The sequence below is a fragment of the Phaethon aethereus genome, assembly GCF_964289735.1.
Source record: "Phaethon aethereus genome assembly, chromosome: 4".
NCBI classification, from domain to species: Eukaryota; Metazoa; Chordata; class Aves; order Phaethontiformes; family Phaethontidae; genus Phaethon; species Phaethon aethereus.
The window spans coordinates 58,354,909-58,371,329 of NC_138578.1; the positions used below are offsets into that span (position 1 = coordinate 58,354,909).

Here is a 16,421-nt window from a genome sequence, read left to right on the forward strand (position 1 = left end):
TCATAGGAAAAATTTGGTAAGTTACTTTGAGTAAAGGTATGTCTCTTATAAAATCCCCCCACAAAATCTAAGTACTCTACCTATACACTACAGACACAAATATAGTTTCTTGAAAACATTTTTCAATAAAATCCTTCCCACCTGTTGCAGCTTTTTGCATCTCATTTCATAGTAGATTTAGGCAGGAGTTACCTATGTTTCCCAGTCAGTCTCTGTTTGCCAATAATTATTTGATTCACATATAGACGGGGTTCTTCTCTGTCAAAAAGACAACCAACACTGAAGTCTCACCCATACGAAATGATCCCTACACTTCTCTAGCTCCCCCAAAACCTCAATCATATTAGTGTTTTAAGTGGTGCAACTTGACTAAACCGTTTTCCAAACTTCAAGCCAAGAGAGCTGTAGGAGTACAGCTGCACAGCATCTTCCCGTATTGCAGACAACGCCTGAGGCCAGCCGGACAGATTTAGAGCAGGGCTACAGAGCTTCAAAGGGAAGCCTGCCAGGCAGAGAGAAGACAGGACTAGTCCATTTGACAACTGAACTGAAACAGCAGGGGAGCAGCCCTAAGAGGAGTAGAGGAGGAGTAGGAGGAAGGGGCACACAAAGAACAGGAAAAGATTCAGAAGGGGAAGACAGGAGAGCCAAAGGTAACGTATATATGAAAAGGAATATACACTTCACAAAAGAGACTCAGGGCAGAAAATGAATGAATAAAATAAAAAACCAAAAACAAATCGCAGAGCAACTGGAGGGAAAAAAAACCCACTAGAAACAGCATCTCTTTAACAGGCAGAGGAACAAGTGCCTATGAATGTTATTCAAAGTCTGGCAAAGGACACAGATAACAAGAACTATATAAATAAATGAAAGTATACAAATAAAGGCAGTGAAAGCAAGTTTAGAGAAAGCTTTGAAAACATGCTCAATTTGTATAAGTTTTCTCAAGGCAAAAGAAGTGTAGTTGTTTCTTCCACTCCAGACAGCTCTGCTTCTTTATCTCAGCTGCTTTTCTGTCCCTGTTACTGTCATCATCTCCTCCTCTCCTAAAAATTCAGTACAGTTAAGCATCAGACAAAAACTATAGCCCTGGTTTCTCATTGTGGGAGGTGATACAGTGGCAGCTTCCGAAGGCTTTCTTACTTCCAAGAATGCGTAGCTTGGCAGTGCCATCCTGCTGGGGCAACAAGCAAATTCCTTTTCCCTCTGGAGGGCTCACTGTGAAAGCTACAGGGTTATTCAGCATCTTGTCCAGCAACAAGTGCCTGTTTTACGAGTGGGACAAGCCCAGAAGGCTCTTTTCTTTACTCATTTGGATTCTCAACCTTCCTAGGAAGGGTTATACCTTCAGAAACGAGCTTAGTGTTTCAGACTCTGCAGCTGCAGGCTGACATCATTGTCAGTTGCCCAGAAACCAAAGTAAAATAAGTACAGGGAGAAAGGTGAATGGAGTGAGTCCAGCATAGCTGCCCGATGATTGCAGGTAAGGCCCCAGACCAATTGCATCTGTATCGAGCTGCCTATAGCAGTGCTGGCCTGCGCCCCAAGACACAGAGTGAAGAAGCCAAGTGTGGGTACCATGCCCCATCTCTAACCTGGCATCTAAGACCTTCCCATCGACGAACCAGGGCACTCCTGTATACCTGATAGCTAAATTACTGCCTATGCCTTAATCGAAGGCATGGGGCCCTACAAAATGAAAACAAAGCAGCTGGATGAAGAGAGGCAAATCTCTAGAAGGAATAGAACATTTAAATCTTATCTTGGGCTGGCAAATTCCCTTCCAGCCACAGGCAGGTCTCCTTCTCTTCTCCCCCATCATGCTTAGTGCATTCCACTTGCTTGCCCATGTAGGATCCCTTTGATGCAGTCTCCTCTCCTTGCTCTGCCGTTGATGTGCTTGACACACACACCTTTGCTTGAAGCTGAAGTGCCACGAGTAATTATAATGATTTGCACTACTTGGTCACATTGCTGATGAAATTGTAAAGCTAGCGATATAAAATTCTTTCTTAGAAAGAGAAACTGCCAACAGCACCATTTGCATGCACACTCACTCCTTCTAGGCTTCATCACTGAGTGCACACAAGCTCACAAACCAGGAGGTTATTCCACAAATGTCAGAGTCACAAGGAATCTGAGAATTCAAACTCTTCTGCCTCCTTTGCCAATATCACCACGAGGGCTAACCCACTGGGAGCAGAAACTTGACACAGAAAAATCTGCTGTCAGCTGGCCACATCATCCTCAAAGCTGTAGAAAGGGAAGGATGAGAGGGCATCAAACAGCTACAAATATACCCAAGCCCTGACAGTGGCTTCTGCTGCTGAATTTCCTCTCAACTTTGCCACAGCTTTACTGATCTGGAAATCCTAAAAAAAGACATTAGCACTTTCATTTGGCTCCTTTTCCGATTGTCATTGTGCTTCTAACCTAGAGCAAGATAAGGTTCTTCTCTATCCTCCAAACATTCCCATTACCAGCTCTCCCATACCAGACACAATGCTTACCTGTTTTTTCCCTTACAGCCAATTCAATCTGACAGGAGCAGCCTCTGCTCTGCCATCCCTGCCTGCTTTCCTGCAAATCATTCACTCTTGACTCCACACATGCTCCCATGCTTGCTGCAGGCTCCATGGCCTGGTTGTCCGTGGCCAGAGACTGGCATGAAGCAGGGGGGTAAGATAAGACACAAGCCTTTTGGCATGAATGAACCACCAGTCCCCGGGACAGATCCCTGCGTGCTCCCTGTTATCCATCTGGCCAATGCTTGGAAGAAATCTGAGATGAAAGCAAAAATTACCATACTCCCAACTCTCACCACATCTCTGATTCTCTTTGTTGTTACACAGAAAAGAACAGTGAGAATTCCCCCTCCTGCCACTTGTTTGCAACCCTTTTACATGCTTTATTTGCAGTCCGGTCCATATTTCTTGTTTTGTTTTTACCATCTACTTCCATTACAGTTTTGTAGCATCTAGATTCCTGCTGTGATATGCTCTAGTTTTATTCCTGCCTTTTTCTCTGGGGAAGAAGGGGAGAGAAAGATAAAAAGGTAAAATTAATTTGTTTCTTTGATAGGGCAGTTAAGAAGCATGTTGGCCCCTCTGAGCATTTCAATAGCTTATCCTCTTTTCTAATATTTCTGAGAGGGGAATGAAAGCTGAATGCTCAAAACTGCCAGCACATCCACATCCTCCTCTTTGAAAATTGAAAACGGAGACTAATTATAATGGCTCGCACAGTTCAATTATGTTGCTGATCTAATCAGCTAACATCAGGAGAAGTGCTGAATAAATCTGCACAATAGCTGGGACAGAGTCGATTTCTCCCTGGCCCAGCACATTTCAAGCACGCTTATCAGCTACATGACATCTGAAAAAAAAGAGACGCTGGCTGCAAAAAGTTTTTTGAACCTTCCTCTCCCATTTTTCTACTTGCATCCCAAAGGAAGAAGCCTTTAATTTACAAAGGATTTTCTTATTTTCTTTTTTTTTTTTCCCCCTCTGGTCTGGGCACACCCTCTTGAAATAAAGCAAACATAAGCACTCGGGTTTCATTAGTTAGTGATTAAATACATTATGAGACAGAAAATTGGCAGAGAAAGTAAGGCTGGTTTGTTCGTGTTGGTCTTACTGTTGGCTCTTTGTGCACACTCTGAGTGGCAGGCCTCTGTAAACTGAGCTCAACACTTGTGGGGTCCTTCTTCAACTCTAGCAGGGGCCTGTCCCCTCTGGCTACTCCATCAAATTTCAGAGATCTGCTCGGTGAAGGAGTAAATATTACTGTTGTACACTCTTTATCCTTCTCTTCCATGCCGTTGAAATTCTCTCCATTCATGCTGACTTTTCCATCTACCTGCAGAATACAGTTAAATAAATAAATATGCTGAGGCAATTAGCGTTCAAAGGAATTTAGGAAATTAGGAGTTCAACGTGATATTACAATTGTGAACACAGTCTGAGCCATCAGTGAAGGACAGAGCCACGCATACATTTCATTCAATGGCCAAGACAGAAGAAAAATCTGTTCCAGGGGGGTCATAAACAAAATGAAGACAGAAGGTACTAATTTTTCTGGATTCCCTGGTTTTCCGCATTTCGTTCTCCCAGTAACATACAGACACCCTCTGTGTCCATCACAGGTCAGTGGATTTTGATCTAGTTGAAGACATCCCTGCTCATTGCCAGGCGGTTGGGCTAGATGACCTTTGAAGATCCCTTCCAACTCAAACTATTCTATGATTCTATGATTTTAAAAGAACAACAAAGCTTTATGTTAAATTTAGACCAAAACTTCTGGGTTTTGCCTTGCCTCATACAAGAGGCAAACAGGTTCTCCAGGACTAATTATACTGATGAACTGCTATGTAACCTGATGACCTCACCACAGCGTTAGTAGACCGTGCTTTCTGAAGCACTGTCATGTGAATTTTGAAGGGTCAGGAGCAGCAGAGTTCATCCTGTTCATAACATCGATGCAAAGAACCAAAAAATAAAACTGGGTATTCCACCTTCTCCATGAGGTGAAAAATAAATAGCTGCTTTCCCAGAAAATAATTTTATGCTGTCTCCATGAAAAGGAGAAAGCAGAAACAGTTAACTACTTTCTTCTCAGGGTCAAGCTAGCTCCTTTGTGGGCATATATTCCTGCTAAGGAACCCTTAAGCAAGGAAGAAAATACAAAATAAGCTTTAGCTTCTTCGTCTGCACTGATACAGCTTCCTCTTGAGACTTTAATATTTCATAATTATGTTCTGAATGGTGGTTTGTAGAAGCCATGGTACACATGAAAAAAGTTTTGCTACAAAGAACTCACAAGCCATTCACCATAAGAGGGCCCAGCTGGAGAGAGACCAGAAGGGAACCAGGTATCAGTAGCATCATAATGCTCCTGCCTATCTACAGCACAGAGGTTTTATAGGCTTGTCAGGAGTGAGTTTTAAACAGATTTAAAGGAGGGCTTTGCTACTCTCTGCGCAGACATCCTTCCTTGCAAAATGATCATCACAGGAGACAATGCAAAGGTGAGGGAGTAAATATGGACAGACTCTTCTCTGCTAATCATTGGACTTTGCGGGAGTAATGGCATAGATTTAGATTAGTGATTTCCTAGAGAAGCTATCTGGGATATATGTGGTGATTAGTCATTTCAGGTTTCTCCACAGGTACTGCATAACAAAGACCACATGTAAAACCAAGCTCAGAAGTAAGCCATTCCATGGGAGCTTTTCACTTGTTTCACGATCATTGAAAACTGATGTAACAAGTGTAAAAACTGCTTTATTGAACTAAAATGCAGTTTAAGAAAACAAAGTTCTTCCCATCTCATCCTCCCTGCCCCACTCCTTATTTTACCATTTACTTATCTTTAGTACTTCACTTCTTGAGTAAACAAGCTTGGATACCTCAAGGATGGCACTCTAACTTAGTATATGCCATCAGTGCTAAGCTGAGGGCAAACTCCTCCTGTTGACTTCTCGTATATGCGCACCAGAGGTCTGTTCTTTGTCTGAGGGTGATTAACTAAGGAGCCATGTCCAAGGCACTGGGCAACTTCAGCTCTGACAGGAGTGCAGGGAGGTGGCAGTTAGCACCTCGTGTAACCAGCTCCCAGACAGAGGAGACACAGCCCAACTCACAAGTGATTTCACTCCTTCTGATTGCTTTTCAGATGAAAAGGTTCCTCTCCTTTCCTCACTGCCATCACCCACTCAACACAGTACTACTCTTAGGGTTTATTTCCAAACGCAAGTGTGGGTAGACACTGAGCCCCAAGCCTTCTGGGACTGTGTGCTGGATTACCTACTAGAGAGGCAGGTCATGAGAGATCTCAGAAATAAAAAAGCTAGGGAACCACTGGCAGGCCACACCATCCATTTTAGTGTCTCTGTTTAGACTAAAACATTTCTCTATTTATATTAGGGAGGAAAACCAAATGTTTGAATGATCAGGACAGATGCCCTGGCTGCAGAGTTAAACAAACATACTCCTTTCCTTCTGATCTGGAGCAAGTCAACACATTGTCACCAGAGCCAAGAATCATTGACTGGTGTTTCAGGGGAAAATAATGCTACTACTACATCTGCTAGGGAATCATTCCTACTGAGACAAATCACATTTCTCCACAAGAAGTGAACAAGATCTAGACAGACTTTTTGTGGTGGTTGGGGCGGGGGGGAGAAGCATCTGTGGGTTAGTTTCTCTCCACATACGTGAACTCTGTACGCATTAACGTGAAGGTGATACACACATATATCTTGGTCCTCTGAGGAAAAAAGTGGCATGAATCAGAAAAAAACCAAAGATCCACGATTCACTGATGTCTAAAATGTAAACTTCAAGACAATACTAACTGAGGTATAGGAGAAATAGGAATTACCAGTTTCACATTTCAACTAGGAAAACATGGTGGAGGAGCTTCCACAAGAGCTGGGACAGACTTCAAGACATTATAGATATCACAACATGCTTTTTCACTATCTATACAAAGCTGGCTTATTTTTTTAAAAAGTACACAATACGAATATACATGGTAGCAATGCTACTGGGACATCAGCAGGACTGCAGGGGCGCCTGCATGCCACTAGCAAAGTGGCAGATAGCAATGGCAGACACAAGGGGACCCGAACTCTATGGGCTGGGGGCACCCATGCCAGCAGGCTTCACGCTGCCTACAACAAGGCTACAATGAGACTTGGGGAAGCTCTAGTTTTGGTACAGGCACTGTGGGAAGCAGATTTCTTCAAACTTGACATATTCTGGCTTCTTCTCTCTAACACATCCCAGTTCTTTGCTCTCTCCATCACAGGTTCAGTATTTTACGCTGATTCTCCACATCCACACAGTCCAAAGATACATTCCTCAGGTTTCATATCCCAATTCCACTCTCTTCTCCTATCCCCTTCCCCGCAAATCTTGTAGCTGGCTCCTTATTCCAGGCAGCCCTGCTTTCATCCAAGCTCTCTTACACTTTTATTCCCATAATCTTTGCTCAGTTCTTGCAGCCCAACGCAGTCACTCCCCCTTTCTCACCAATGATACCCAGTTACACTGCTGCCCCAGTATCAATCTGTTTTCCTTAAACCTGCATAAACAGCCTATATCCCCTCTTTACTCCAGTGAGGCAGCTTTCCCCGTTCAACCCTGGTGAAAAGAATTTTTAGGACAGAAGGTATCTTTAGGCAAGCCGGCTCTTGACTCTGAAGGAGCAGGGACTCTCCACACTGAATACATGCACACTGCAGTGTTTCAAAGGCTTATGACTTGGCTGAATGGGACAGACTTGTTTGACTATGGCAAAAATCAGGCCCCTGACACAAAAGCCAGTTCAGATCTTGTTCCAAACATCAGGGCCTCCATGCTCCCTGCCCCTTCCCTTTTGTTTAAAAATAAAAAAAAACCATGACAACATACTCTTTCCCAACCTCTCTCTCACAAAATGCCTTGCTTTTTTCTTAGAGGCATCCCTTTACCCACAGAAATTTAGCCTGAGTAAAAATGACCAGTACAAATACTTCACTCTGAACAGGTCAAGTTTCTAAAAAGGTTGGTAACCAAGAAGAAACCACCAGACTGGGCAGCACAAAGTATGAAGCTGTGTTTTAGAACATCAGAATGCTGCAACCGTTCTCTACTTAATTGCATTAAGCATTTATATGTTCAGATGATTTAGTCAGAATCCTTTTACCCCATGATTGACTTTGGGGAGTGCAACGAATCCTACCTTAAAGTTCTTTAAAACTTCCTGTGTATTTTTGGGCTGGGAGTAAGGCTTGGGTGTCAGCATAGGCACAGCCTTGGAGACAACACTTTTGCTGGGAGATGTACGGCCTGTTGAACTGCTAGGCTCTAGTTCAGCGGTGGGAACAATGGTTGCTTCAATGGTGGCAGTGAATTTTGGAGCAGGCAGCGACTGTTGCCTTAAGTATCTCAGAGGATTTGGGTCTTTCAGTGGGGAATTTGGCTCCACTGAATGGCTTCTTTCCAGAATTTTTGGCATCTGCAAACGCTCAAGGACAGCTTCACTGATAGTGAATCTTTCGATGTACTGCTGGAGGATGCTCTCAGCCTCCTCCTGTGACTTTGCATTCTTGTATGCCTCATGAAGTTCCCGCTCTCTTCTCTCTCTGCATGGGAGACAACACAAGAAAGACCACTGCATTAATGCTAGAAATCACTCCTACTTTCTCTGCTCCATCAACATCCTTCCCTCTCCCTCATCCCAGACCTGCAGGCATGGCTGCCCACAGCTGCCTATCACCTATGGAGCACACAGCATTTTCAGACATGCCTCTGCACTTCTGTAAAACAACATACTTCTCCTCCACAATTTCTCGGTAGGTTTTGATGCTTTTTCTGCGCTCATTTGTTCCGTCTCCAGACAATAACCTTTCCATTTTCTTTCTCTCAGCTTCTTTTTTTATTAAATCCTGTGAAGCGCTCCTTCGACGACTCTTCCACCGAGCCAGGTCCTGTGAAAGAAGAAAGGTACCTGAATGCAGAGTTGCAAATAGCTAAAAACTGGCCACAGAAACCAAGCTTTGCAGCACTTGCTCTTGCCTGTGAACAAGGCTCTCGGCAACTGCAGGCAGCAATGTTTATTTTAAAGAGAAAAGGAGACTATATCATAAAATGAAGATGTTGCCTGACTCATTTTTCTCCTAACAGCAGGATCCAGTAAGGGTTTCATAGCTCCACTGGTGTATTTTCTTTCTGGCTTTGCAATGTTGCAGAAGTACACTAGCTAATAACACCAGGAAATTTGGCCTAAAATGACTAGTCAGGGCACTCATTTTTGCTTGGGCCAACATTAGGGACAAAACGTAATTCCCCAAGAAGATGAAGTAGAAAATTTATGTTTGGAGAAGAATTTTAGTAATTTGCAGGATGCAGGAGTTCATTGGAGGAAGGGACGTTGTTTCACCATGAACTACAACCGCACTGCTGGTCTCCCCTGGAGAGCTGATAGTCCCGTACTTTGCCCATGCTGTCAGCCAACTACATGCAAGCATGGTTGACCCATGCGTTTGTTTTTTATTTCGACAGAAAAATCCAGTGCAGCATCCAAACTTAAATTCTTTCTCATGGGCACCATCCGATATTTTGGATCCAGATCTGAGCAACACAGGTTAGGGACTAAAGTGGCTGACACTTGGTCAGTACGAGACATGACAGAGCAAAAAGCCCATGGTTTGTATCCAGCTATACAGATATGTCCTTGTTGAAGTAATGACCTTACTCTTTTTGGAATCTGCCTGCCCAAAATAGTCCAGAAGATCCGCTGATTCTGATTCTTTACCTTTCTTGCAAAACCTACCTGACACTAAACCAGAGAGTCACAAGAGATACCTGCTACCCACACCTATGTCTTGCCTCCTTGCTTGGGTTATGAATTCACAAGTCCTGGTGGGTACAGAGACAAGATCTTTTTCAGAGTAAAAGTATTACAAGTAAAGAAGTTTCCTAAGCTATAATATTTCTTTGCAGCCAACTAGTAAAGGAACAAAATTTTACATGTAAAAAAATAACCTCTGCAGAACTTCTGCAAAGAAAAATAATGTCCTAGGAAACCGTAGGGGAACATTTGTCATTAACTTTACAACATCAGGAGATTAGTATACAGATTATATTTCATGCACTCTAACAAATTCTGGTTTTAATAAAAAACAGAGATTCTGTACACATACACTATTTCATTAATTACATGGTTTTCCAAATATTTTAATTGCATTTTTATTGGTAAACAGCAGAAGGTACTGCAAGCATAACTTACTTTATTAAAACCAGGAACAAACTGTGTCACTTTTAATTTAGCTTAAAACCACAAATTATTGACGTTAGACTCAAGGGAATGCTCATTAAAGTATTTCTTCACATGACCTACATATATCAGTCTATAATCCCCTTCTTGAAACATAGGCCTTTCATTTTCCTCAGTTACTAATTGTTCTCACTGAAGTACCAAAGCATTTCTTTATTCAGCTACTCCCACTATTGCCTATTGTTTGGAAATTAGTTTTTCATTAGCAAATTTCATAACAGAAACCCTCCTCCTCTTTTTGTAATTAAAAAACAGACATGTTTATCTTTTCCAGCTCTGATGCTTTAGAATAACAATAATAAAAAAAAAAGCCATGAAACTGTTAATTGTTGGCAAATTTACAGCATGGGCATATAAAAAATATCTGACCATGAATGCAATGTCATCTCCATAAAGCCCTTTGAATACCAAGGACATTCCAGTAAGGGCATTTTTAGCGGCTCTTCAGAACTTTTAGTTCCATGTAGAACGTTCTGAGGACCTGGAAAACTTACTCGCTTTAGCTCAGAGGATTTTGCATTCAACAGCAAAGAGTTCTTAAACCTCTTGAATGCCTTTGGACTCATTCTTATCTCTGCTGGGAAATTATGGCTTCCCACACATTCAGACCTCTCAGCTCAAATCCTTTGTTGTTCTACTACGAAAAGTTATTTCTTAGCTGTATATACTGTTATGTTTTTGACTTTTCCTTGAATTTTCTAACAAAAACCTCTCTGAGATGTTTCACAGTAGCTGTCCTTATAATGGGAAATTACTGTACTAGCTGCTTGAAGAAATGTGTTTTGTGTTTTTTGTTTTTTTTAAATTTAAAAAATATGCCCAAAATTCCTCATTTGACATCCATTTTTATGAATGAACAGGATTGATACTAAAACTCCTGCTACTAACTTACCCGCAAATCATGCTCTTCTGTCCTTACTAATTTGCTGAAGATAATGCAAAATGCCTGGACAGCTTAAAAAAAAACATTGAGGAAAGAGAGTTTGGAAGGAACTTGTAACCCAAGCAGGGTGCAGCTAACTTAAAGGGCAATTTGTTTGCTTGGACAAGATTAAAAATGTTAGAGATTTCTGTATCTATGCAAATTTATTAAAGCCTATTTATTCATTGTCCTGCTTAGTCTTGTATTTTGTCACTTTGGGCATTTACTAATTATAAAAGTCAGAGAAATCAGCAGTTAGAAGCTGTTCTGCTTCCATTTTTACCTAATCGCAGTTTAATTACAGCTTTTTAAAAAGCACAATACATGGTGCCCAGACCCAAAAGACCTTGTATTTTATAATTTACATCAAATTATGAACTTCTAAGCTTTTAGCAACAATCCATTGTGAAAAAAGAAAAGGAAAAATGCTCCTGATTATTTTAGTGCTAGAGAACAACTGTAGATTTGGCAGGTTGCACTTCTTTGCCTAGCTAGCTGGCCTCAATGCTAGCAGCGGAGAGGATGTTGCACACTCACGTCTTGCCATCGGGTCTCATCCTCTTTCAGCTGGTTGTGTACGTTCTGCAGTTTCTCATGGCGAGCTTTGCTGTGAGGCTGAGTCACAGCTTCTTCTTCACATCTCATGTCAAACATGCTCATACTCCTAAACAAAGGGGAAATAAGAAGTGCAGTGTTACTTAGAGACTTGTATTCCTTCAGCTTGTTAGAGCTAAAGCCACATGAGGGTGCTACAGCAGAATCAGTCACCTGCACTGTTACGAAGCTCCCAAAAGCAGCAGTCCCCTAGAAGGACCAGTTAGTATCCCTATAGCTCCCACATAGTACTTTAGGCATTATAATCCTCAACTTTCTCTTGTTTTTGTTAGTTGACTGCAATTTTGCCTCCAACTAAGAAGCATTACTAACATTACACCTCCATCAGTAGCTGTTATTAAAATAATTCTATTCAGAGCAGAGTTCAGAACATTTTACTTTCTGAAGCTTTGTTTTCCAGGGAGTTTTCAAGACCCCTCCAATTAACAATGCAGACAGAAGTTTCCGTTTCAGTGTGAAAGAAGAGAGGCTTGAGAAGTATATTAGGGGCAGCATGGCTGGCTTAATGCTATTGCTACAAAACCAGGGAGAGCCTGCCCAGAGAAGTGCAGGCAGTGGAAACAGCATGGTACTTCCTCCTCATCCCCCCCGCCTCGAAGAAACTTGATGCTATCGGCACCAACCTATTAATACAGCTAACCGAATAAAGAAAAGCTGGCATTCAGGACAAAACAGTTTCTTTCTACGCATTCTATTTCTGTCCCTGACCTTTGGAGAGTTAAAGGAAAAAAAGTTCATGGTTTGATATTATACATCTATTCATATTACATAAAGATCTTCACACAAAGATAACATACTTACTACACCTCCCCTACTACCTATTACTAGTAAAACACGACCTCCATTGTGCCATAATAAGCAAAAAAAAAAAAAAAAAAAAAAGCCATGCAGTTCCACATGAAGTGATTTTACAGTGGTCTTCAAATGATCATCTGTAGCTTTAGGTGAGCCAACGAGCCAAGTAGCAAGAGAAGCACCCAATGAAGAGAAAATTGTAGGTGACTGTGTACACAGTAATCAAAGTGAATAGACATGGAAAGCTGTGCATATATATATATTTAGCCAACATTTGTATTCAGGCAAGCAAAGGTGGGAATGAACCACCCTCAAGGGAAAACTGAGAGGTCTGGACAGTGAATGGGAAAGGACATGCATAGATCCCATCCTGTTAGTAGGCGATTATTCAGAAATGAAGGACAGAGTACATATCCTATTGCCTTTAAGCATGAACAGCAGGGTTAGCATATTACTGTGCTTCACTCCTTAAACATAGGGCTGAGGCATACAGTAGTTTAGATTTCTCTGTGGGTAGTTTAATGGGTTGCATTGCTCAGGATTGAATTGGAGCACTCCTAAATAACAGGACCTAAAGAGATAGCAAGTTTTGTTGTTTTTAAAACTAAAGGCGTATCACCTACTAAGGAACATTTAAATATCAACCACATTTTGCAGACTGGTTGGGAGATGCCTAACTTATAACAAAGCCACCCTTAAAGGGTTTATTCCAGTTTAAGAGCTTTTGAAACTTACACTATGAAAAGTCTTTAGCATTAAGCATTTGCCACCTTGTGCCTCACTGCATCAAACTGGGTGTGTAGTTCCTTTCTTGTACCCCTTCCTCAGAGAATTTTTCATTCACAGCAGTAGAAGAAAACAGGTGACCCAAAACAGCAGTAACTGGTTCTAGCAGAGTGCACAAGTATCCACCCTCTGCCATTTGAGATGGGAAAATAAAAATACTTTCTACCAAGAGTCCCCTGATGTCCTAATGAAAGGCTAGTATTTATCCCCTCTGTTCACTCAGGGTCTCTCAGGGTGCACAGAGACAGCAAAACCAAAAGTTTTATGGCTATTAACAGTACAATAAAAAAGAGACTCGAAAAGGCTTCAGCCTAGACCAGGAATAAAACTATACAGTACAACCCCAGATGTACCTTCTACTCTTGTTGTCATCTCCTGCTGCTGGGCCTTCATTGCCATGGATAAGCAACCAGATAGGTTCAAACACTAACTCTGCAGCAATGTGTTATTGTGCAAACGTATCTTTCTGGGAGAGCAATGAGGAGTCGCCTCTCAAAGCACTGTGCTCTGCTCTGACCAACGTGTAACAGCCATTAATGAGCCTCCTACTTTCCTGAACACATGGAAAAGGCCAACTGAAAGGTCTACGTAGACTTCTTTGCCTGACGACTTCATTCTTAGAAAAGAATCGGAGGCCAAAACTCTGAGCTTCTGCCAAAAGACACTGTCACACATAATTTCCTCCTATTTCTTTCTTAGATAAACTACAAATGACTACTCCAGCCCATCACTAGTACCTGCATGAACGGAGCTCATATAGTCATGAAAAATGTACTTTCCTCCAACTATGTGCTGGGCCAGCAGGCACACAGGTTTAAGAAACCCCAACAAAACATAAAAAGTGACAGGCTGGCTAAAGAATCAGACTCTAGTAAACAAATACTGAAAAATCTTAGCGTACTATAATTTGCTTGTGAGGCTGTATTAGGCTTGCATGGCCAGGTTTTGGTAGCAGGAGGGCTGCAGGGATGGCTTCTGCGAGAAGCTACTGGAAGCTTCCCCTATGTCTGATAGAGCCAATGCCAGCCAGCTCCAAGATGGACCCACCACTGGCCAAGGCCGAGCCCATCAGCGAAGGTGGTAGCACCTCTGGGAGAACAGAGTTAAGAAGGAGAAAGAAACCCAACTGTGCAATGGGAACTGCAGCGAGAGAGAGGAGTGAGAATATGAGAGAGAAGCAGTTCCGCAGACACCAAGATCAGTGAAGAAGGAGGGTCAGTGAAGCATAAGCCTAAATTCACACTGGACTGTCACACTACCCCCAGAATTCAGCCCCATCTCTTTGTGAGATGGGACTAGGGCTTGATCAGCAGCAGCACAGACTAAGTATTGTCTTTTCCGGACCTTAAGGCAGACCAGGGCTGACGGCAATGTCCAGCATTCACTAACCAGCAATGGGAACTTTGTCAGTCTAACAAGGGAGTTTCTGGTTTTGCAGCACCTAATCTAAGACTGAATTCAAGTTACAGAGTTTTCAAAGGAGACTTAACAAACATTTTGGAAGAATTTTAAATGTTGGTTCCATTTATTTTTCCTACTTGAGAGCCAAATTTTATTAGATTCTTCATACGTACTTCATCTTCAGAAGGAAAAACACTATTGCATGTTTATAATAACTTAAACGTTTAGGAAAATAGTTGCTCTGTAAACTGTGGCATATCTGGAAAAGATGACAACGAGGCTTGAACATTTATTGTTTTGCCTTTTAAAACAAAATCAGAATCAATGTGGAATAAAGAATATGATTTATTCATCTTTGCTACTCTCACAACCAAATGCATGGAGATGCTTTCAAAGAGGCATTACAAAGTACCTTCTCTCACGCTGGTATTTCATACAGACATGCAAAAATGTGCAAAAACAAATGAACAAATCAATCGGATAGGTAAGCTTTCTGAAATGTCAGGGAAGTCTCCATTGACAAGTCTAACACTTCTCTGTTATGCTCTTTTTATCTCATCTCTTCATTTGATTGAACACATTTCTGCTGCTCGAAAATGATCACGTTTACTCTGTGGTCAGAGGACACAGGCTTTGCCCAACAAAGGTATTACAGATCTTGTAAAGAATATTCAGTCCATGATTCTAGCCTTTATCACTAGAGAAAAGGGTGAAAAATTGTGTATGAGTCTCTGTATATACTTGCTATAAAAAAACCCCTCCATGTTGTTTCTATTTTGTGATTTAATCCGGGAGACAGAGAAGGTCATGTGCATTTCTGTGAACAGAAGAAGGATATTAAGGACATTATGATGTGGGTAGTTCTCAACTATTTCTTTGCTTCTAAATGTCTACACTTTGTAAGAATAGCTAATACTTCCACAGAGCTTTCTAAATGACGTTGCATACTATTCTGAACTACAGTTTACATGCATACACAAATTAAAATATGTCTGAGTGCAATAAATGTCACAGTCCTACTCCTTCTGTGAAAAGTAAAGCATTGAGGTGAAGAGCTTAAAAAAAAATCCCAAGTTTAATACATTATAAAATTAAACCCAACCTAGAAGGGATGCAAGAGAAAATTTTTAAAAGACAGTAAAGGAACAGCTGAAGATGTATGTTCCTGGTAATTAACCTGAAGATCACAATGGATTTTATTTTACTTTGGGCTTTCTTTTTTCTTCCTGTATAGGTCATACTTTTTTTCCCCCCCCCCGCCTCAACACCCAGCCGAGATTCAACCCAATTCCCTTTACCTGTAGCTGATTAGAGGCAATGGAAGTTCAGAAGAAAAACAAAAGAAAACAGAAGAAAAGAAAAAGAGGAAATAATACTTTAAGCAACAGCTGGACATTAGTGGTGCACTCAGTTTTTGTAGGCTTTTATATAAAAATTATTTTTAGCTGCAATGTAAGCCATATTGCATTCCGTTTTTCAGTGATTTTCTGAAAAATTTATCTGCTGGAACACTGCAAAATAATAATGAGGCATCAACTACATTTTAAATTAGTAGAAAGATGGGAAAGCATGCAGTGTAAGTTGTTTAAAATAGAATCTTGTGAACACAAGACAACTTACTCTGCGTCATCAGACACAGCAGTTCTGGGGCCGAATCTACAAGACCAAATATAAAATTAGAGTGTTGATAAATACATTAAGTAGTAATTGCAACAGGACCCATACAATTTGGGTAACTGTGACTTGAACATCCAAACTGTACTAGTAAAGCTAACCAAAAAAGAATCATACTGTTCAGGGATTACGTATTCAGCAAACAAGACTTACCTAATCATCTGGAGGTCAAGCTACATAAGAACACCACCCATCCCTCCCTGACCCCATACTAATGCCCCCATTATAAAAAGCTGATGAAATATAGCTAAAACAGGTGTAGAAAATAGGTATTGAAAACAGACAATATATTAACATTTACATTAAGTATCATACATGCAATGAATGGAGACAAAACTTAAATTACATTCCACAGCAGTGCTCAGAATGACCGTTACTGAGGCATGGAAGAGACAAATATTAT

The 16,421-nt window shown here is 41.2% G+C and overlaps 1 protein-coding gene across 1 annotated transcript in view; it reads right to left on the reverse strand.

Annotated features, from left to right (window-relative positions):
• Positions 1-16,421, reverse strand: part of LIMCH1 (LIM and calponin homology domains 1) — a gene marked incomplete at its 3' end in the record, with an annotated part of 179,280 nt that overhangs the window by 28,288 nt on the left and 134,571 nt on the right. Inside the window, exons 16-20 of the mRNA XM_081999459.1 lie at positions 15,965-16,000; positions 11,285-11,411; positions 8,322-8,476; positions 7,729-8,131; positions 3,640-3,861 (exon numbers count right to left, since the gene is read on the reverse strand). Coding sequence (XP_081855585.1) covers positions 3,640-3,861; positions 7,729-8,131; positions 8,322-8,476; positions 11,285-11,411; positions 15,965-16,000 — 943 coding nt within the window. The remainder of the gene's footprint in view (positions 1-3,639; positions 3,862-7,728; positions 8,132-8,321; positions 8,477-11,284; positions 11,412-15,964; positions 16,001-16,421) is intronic.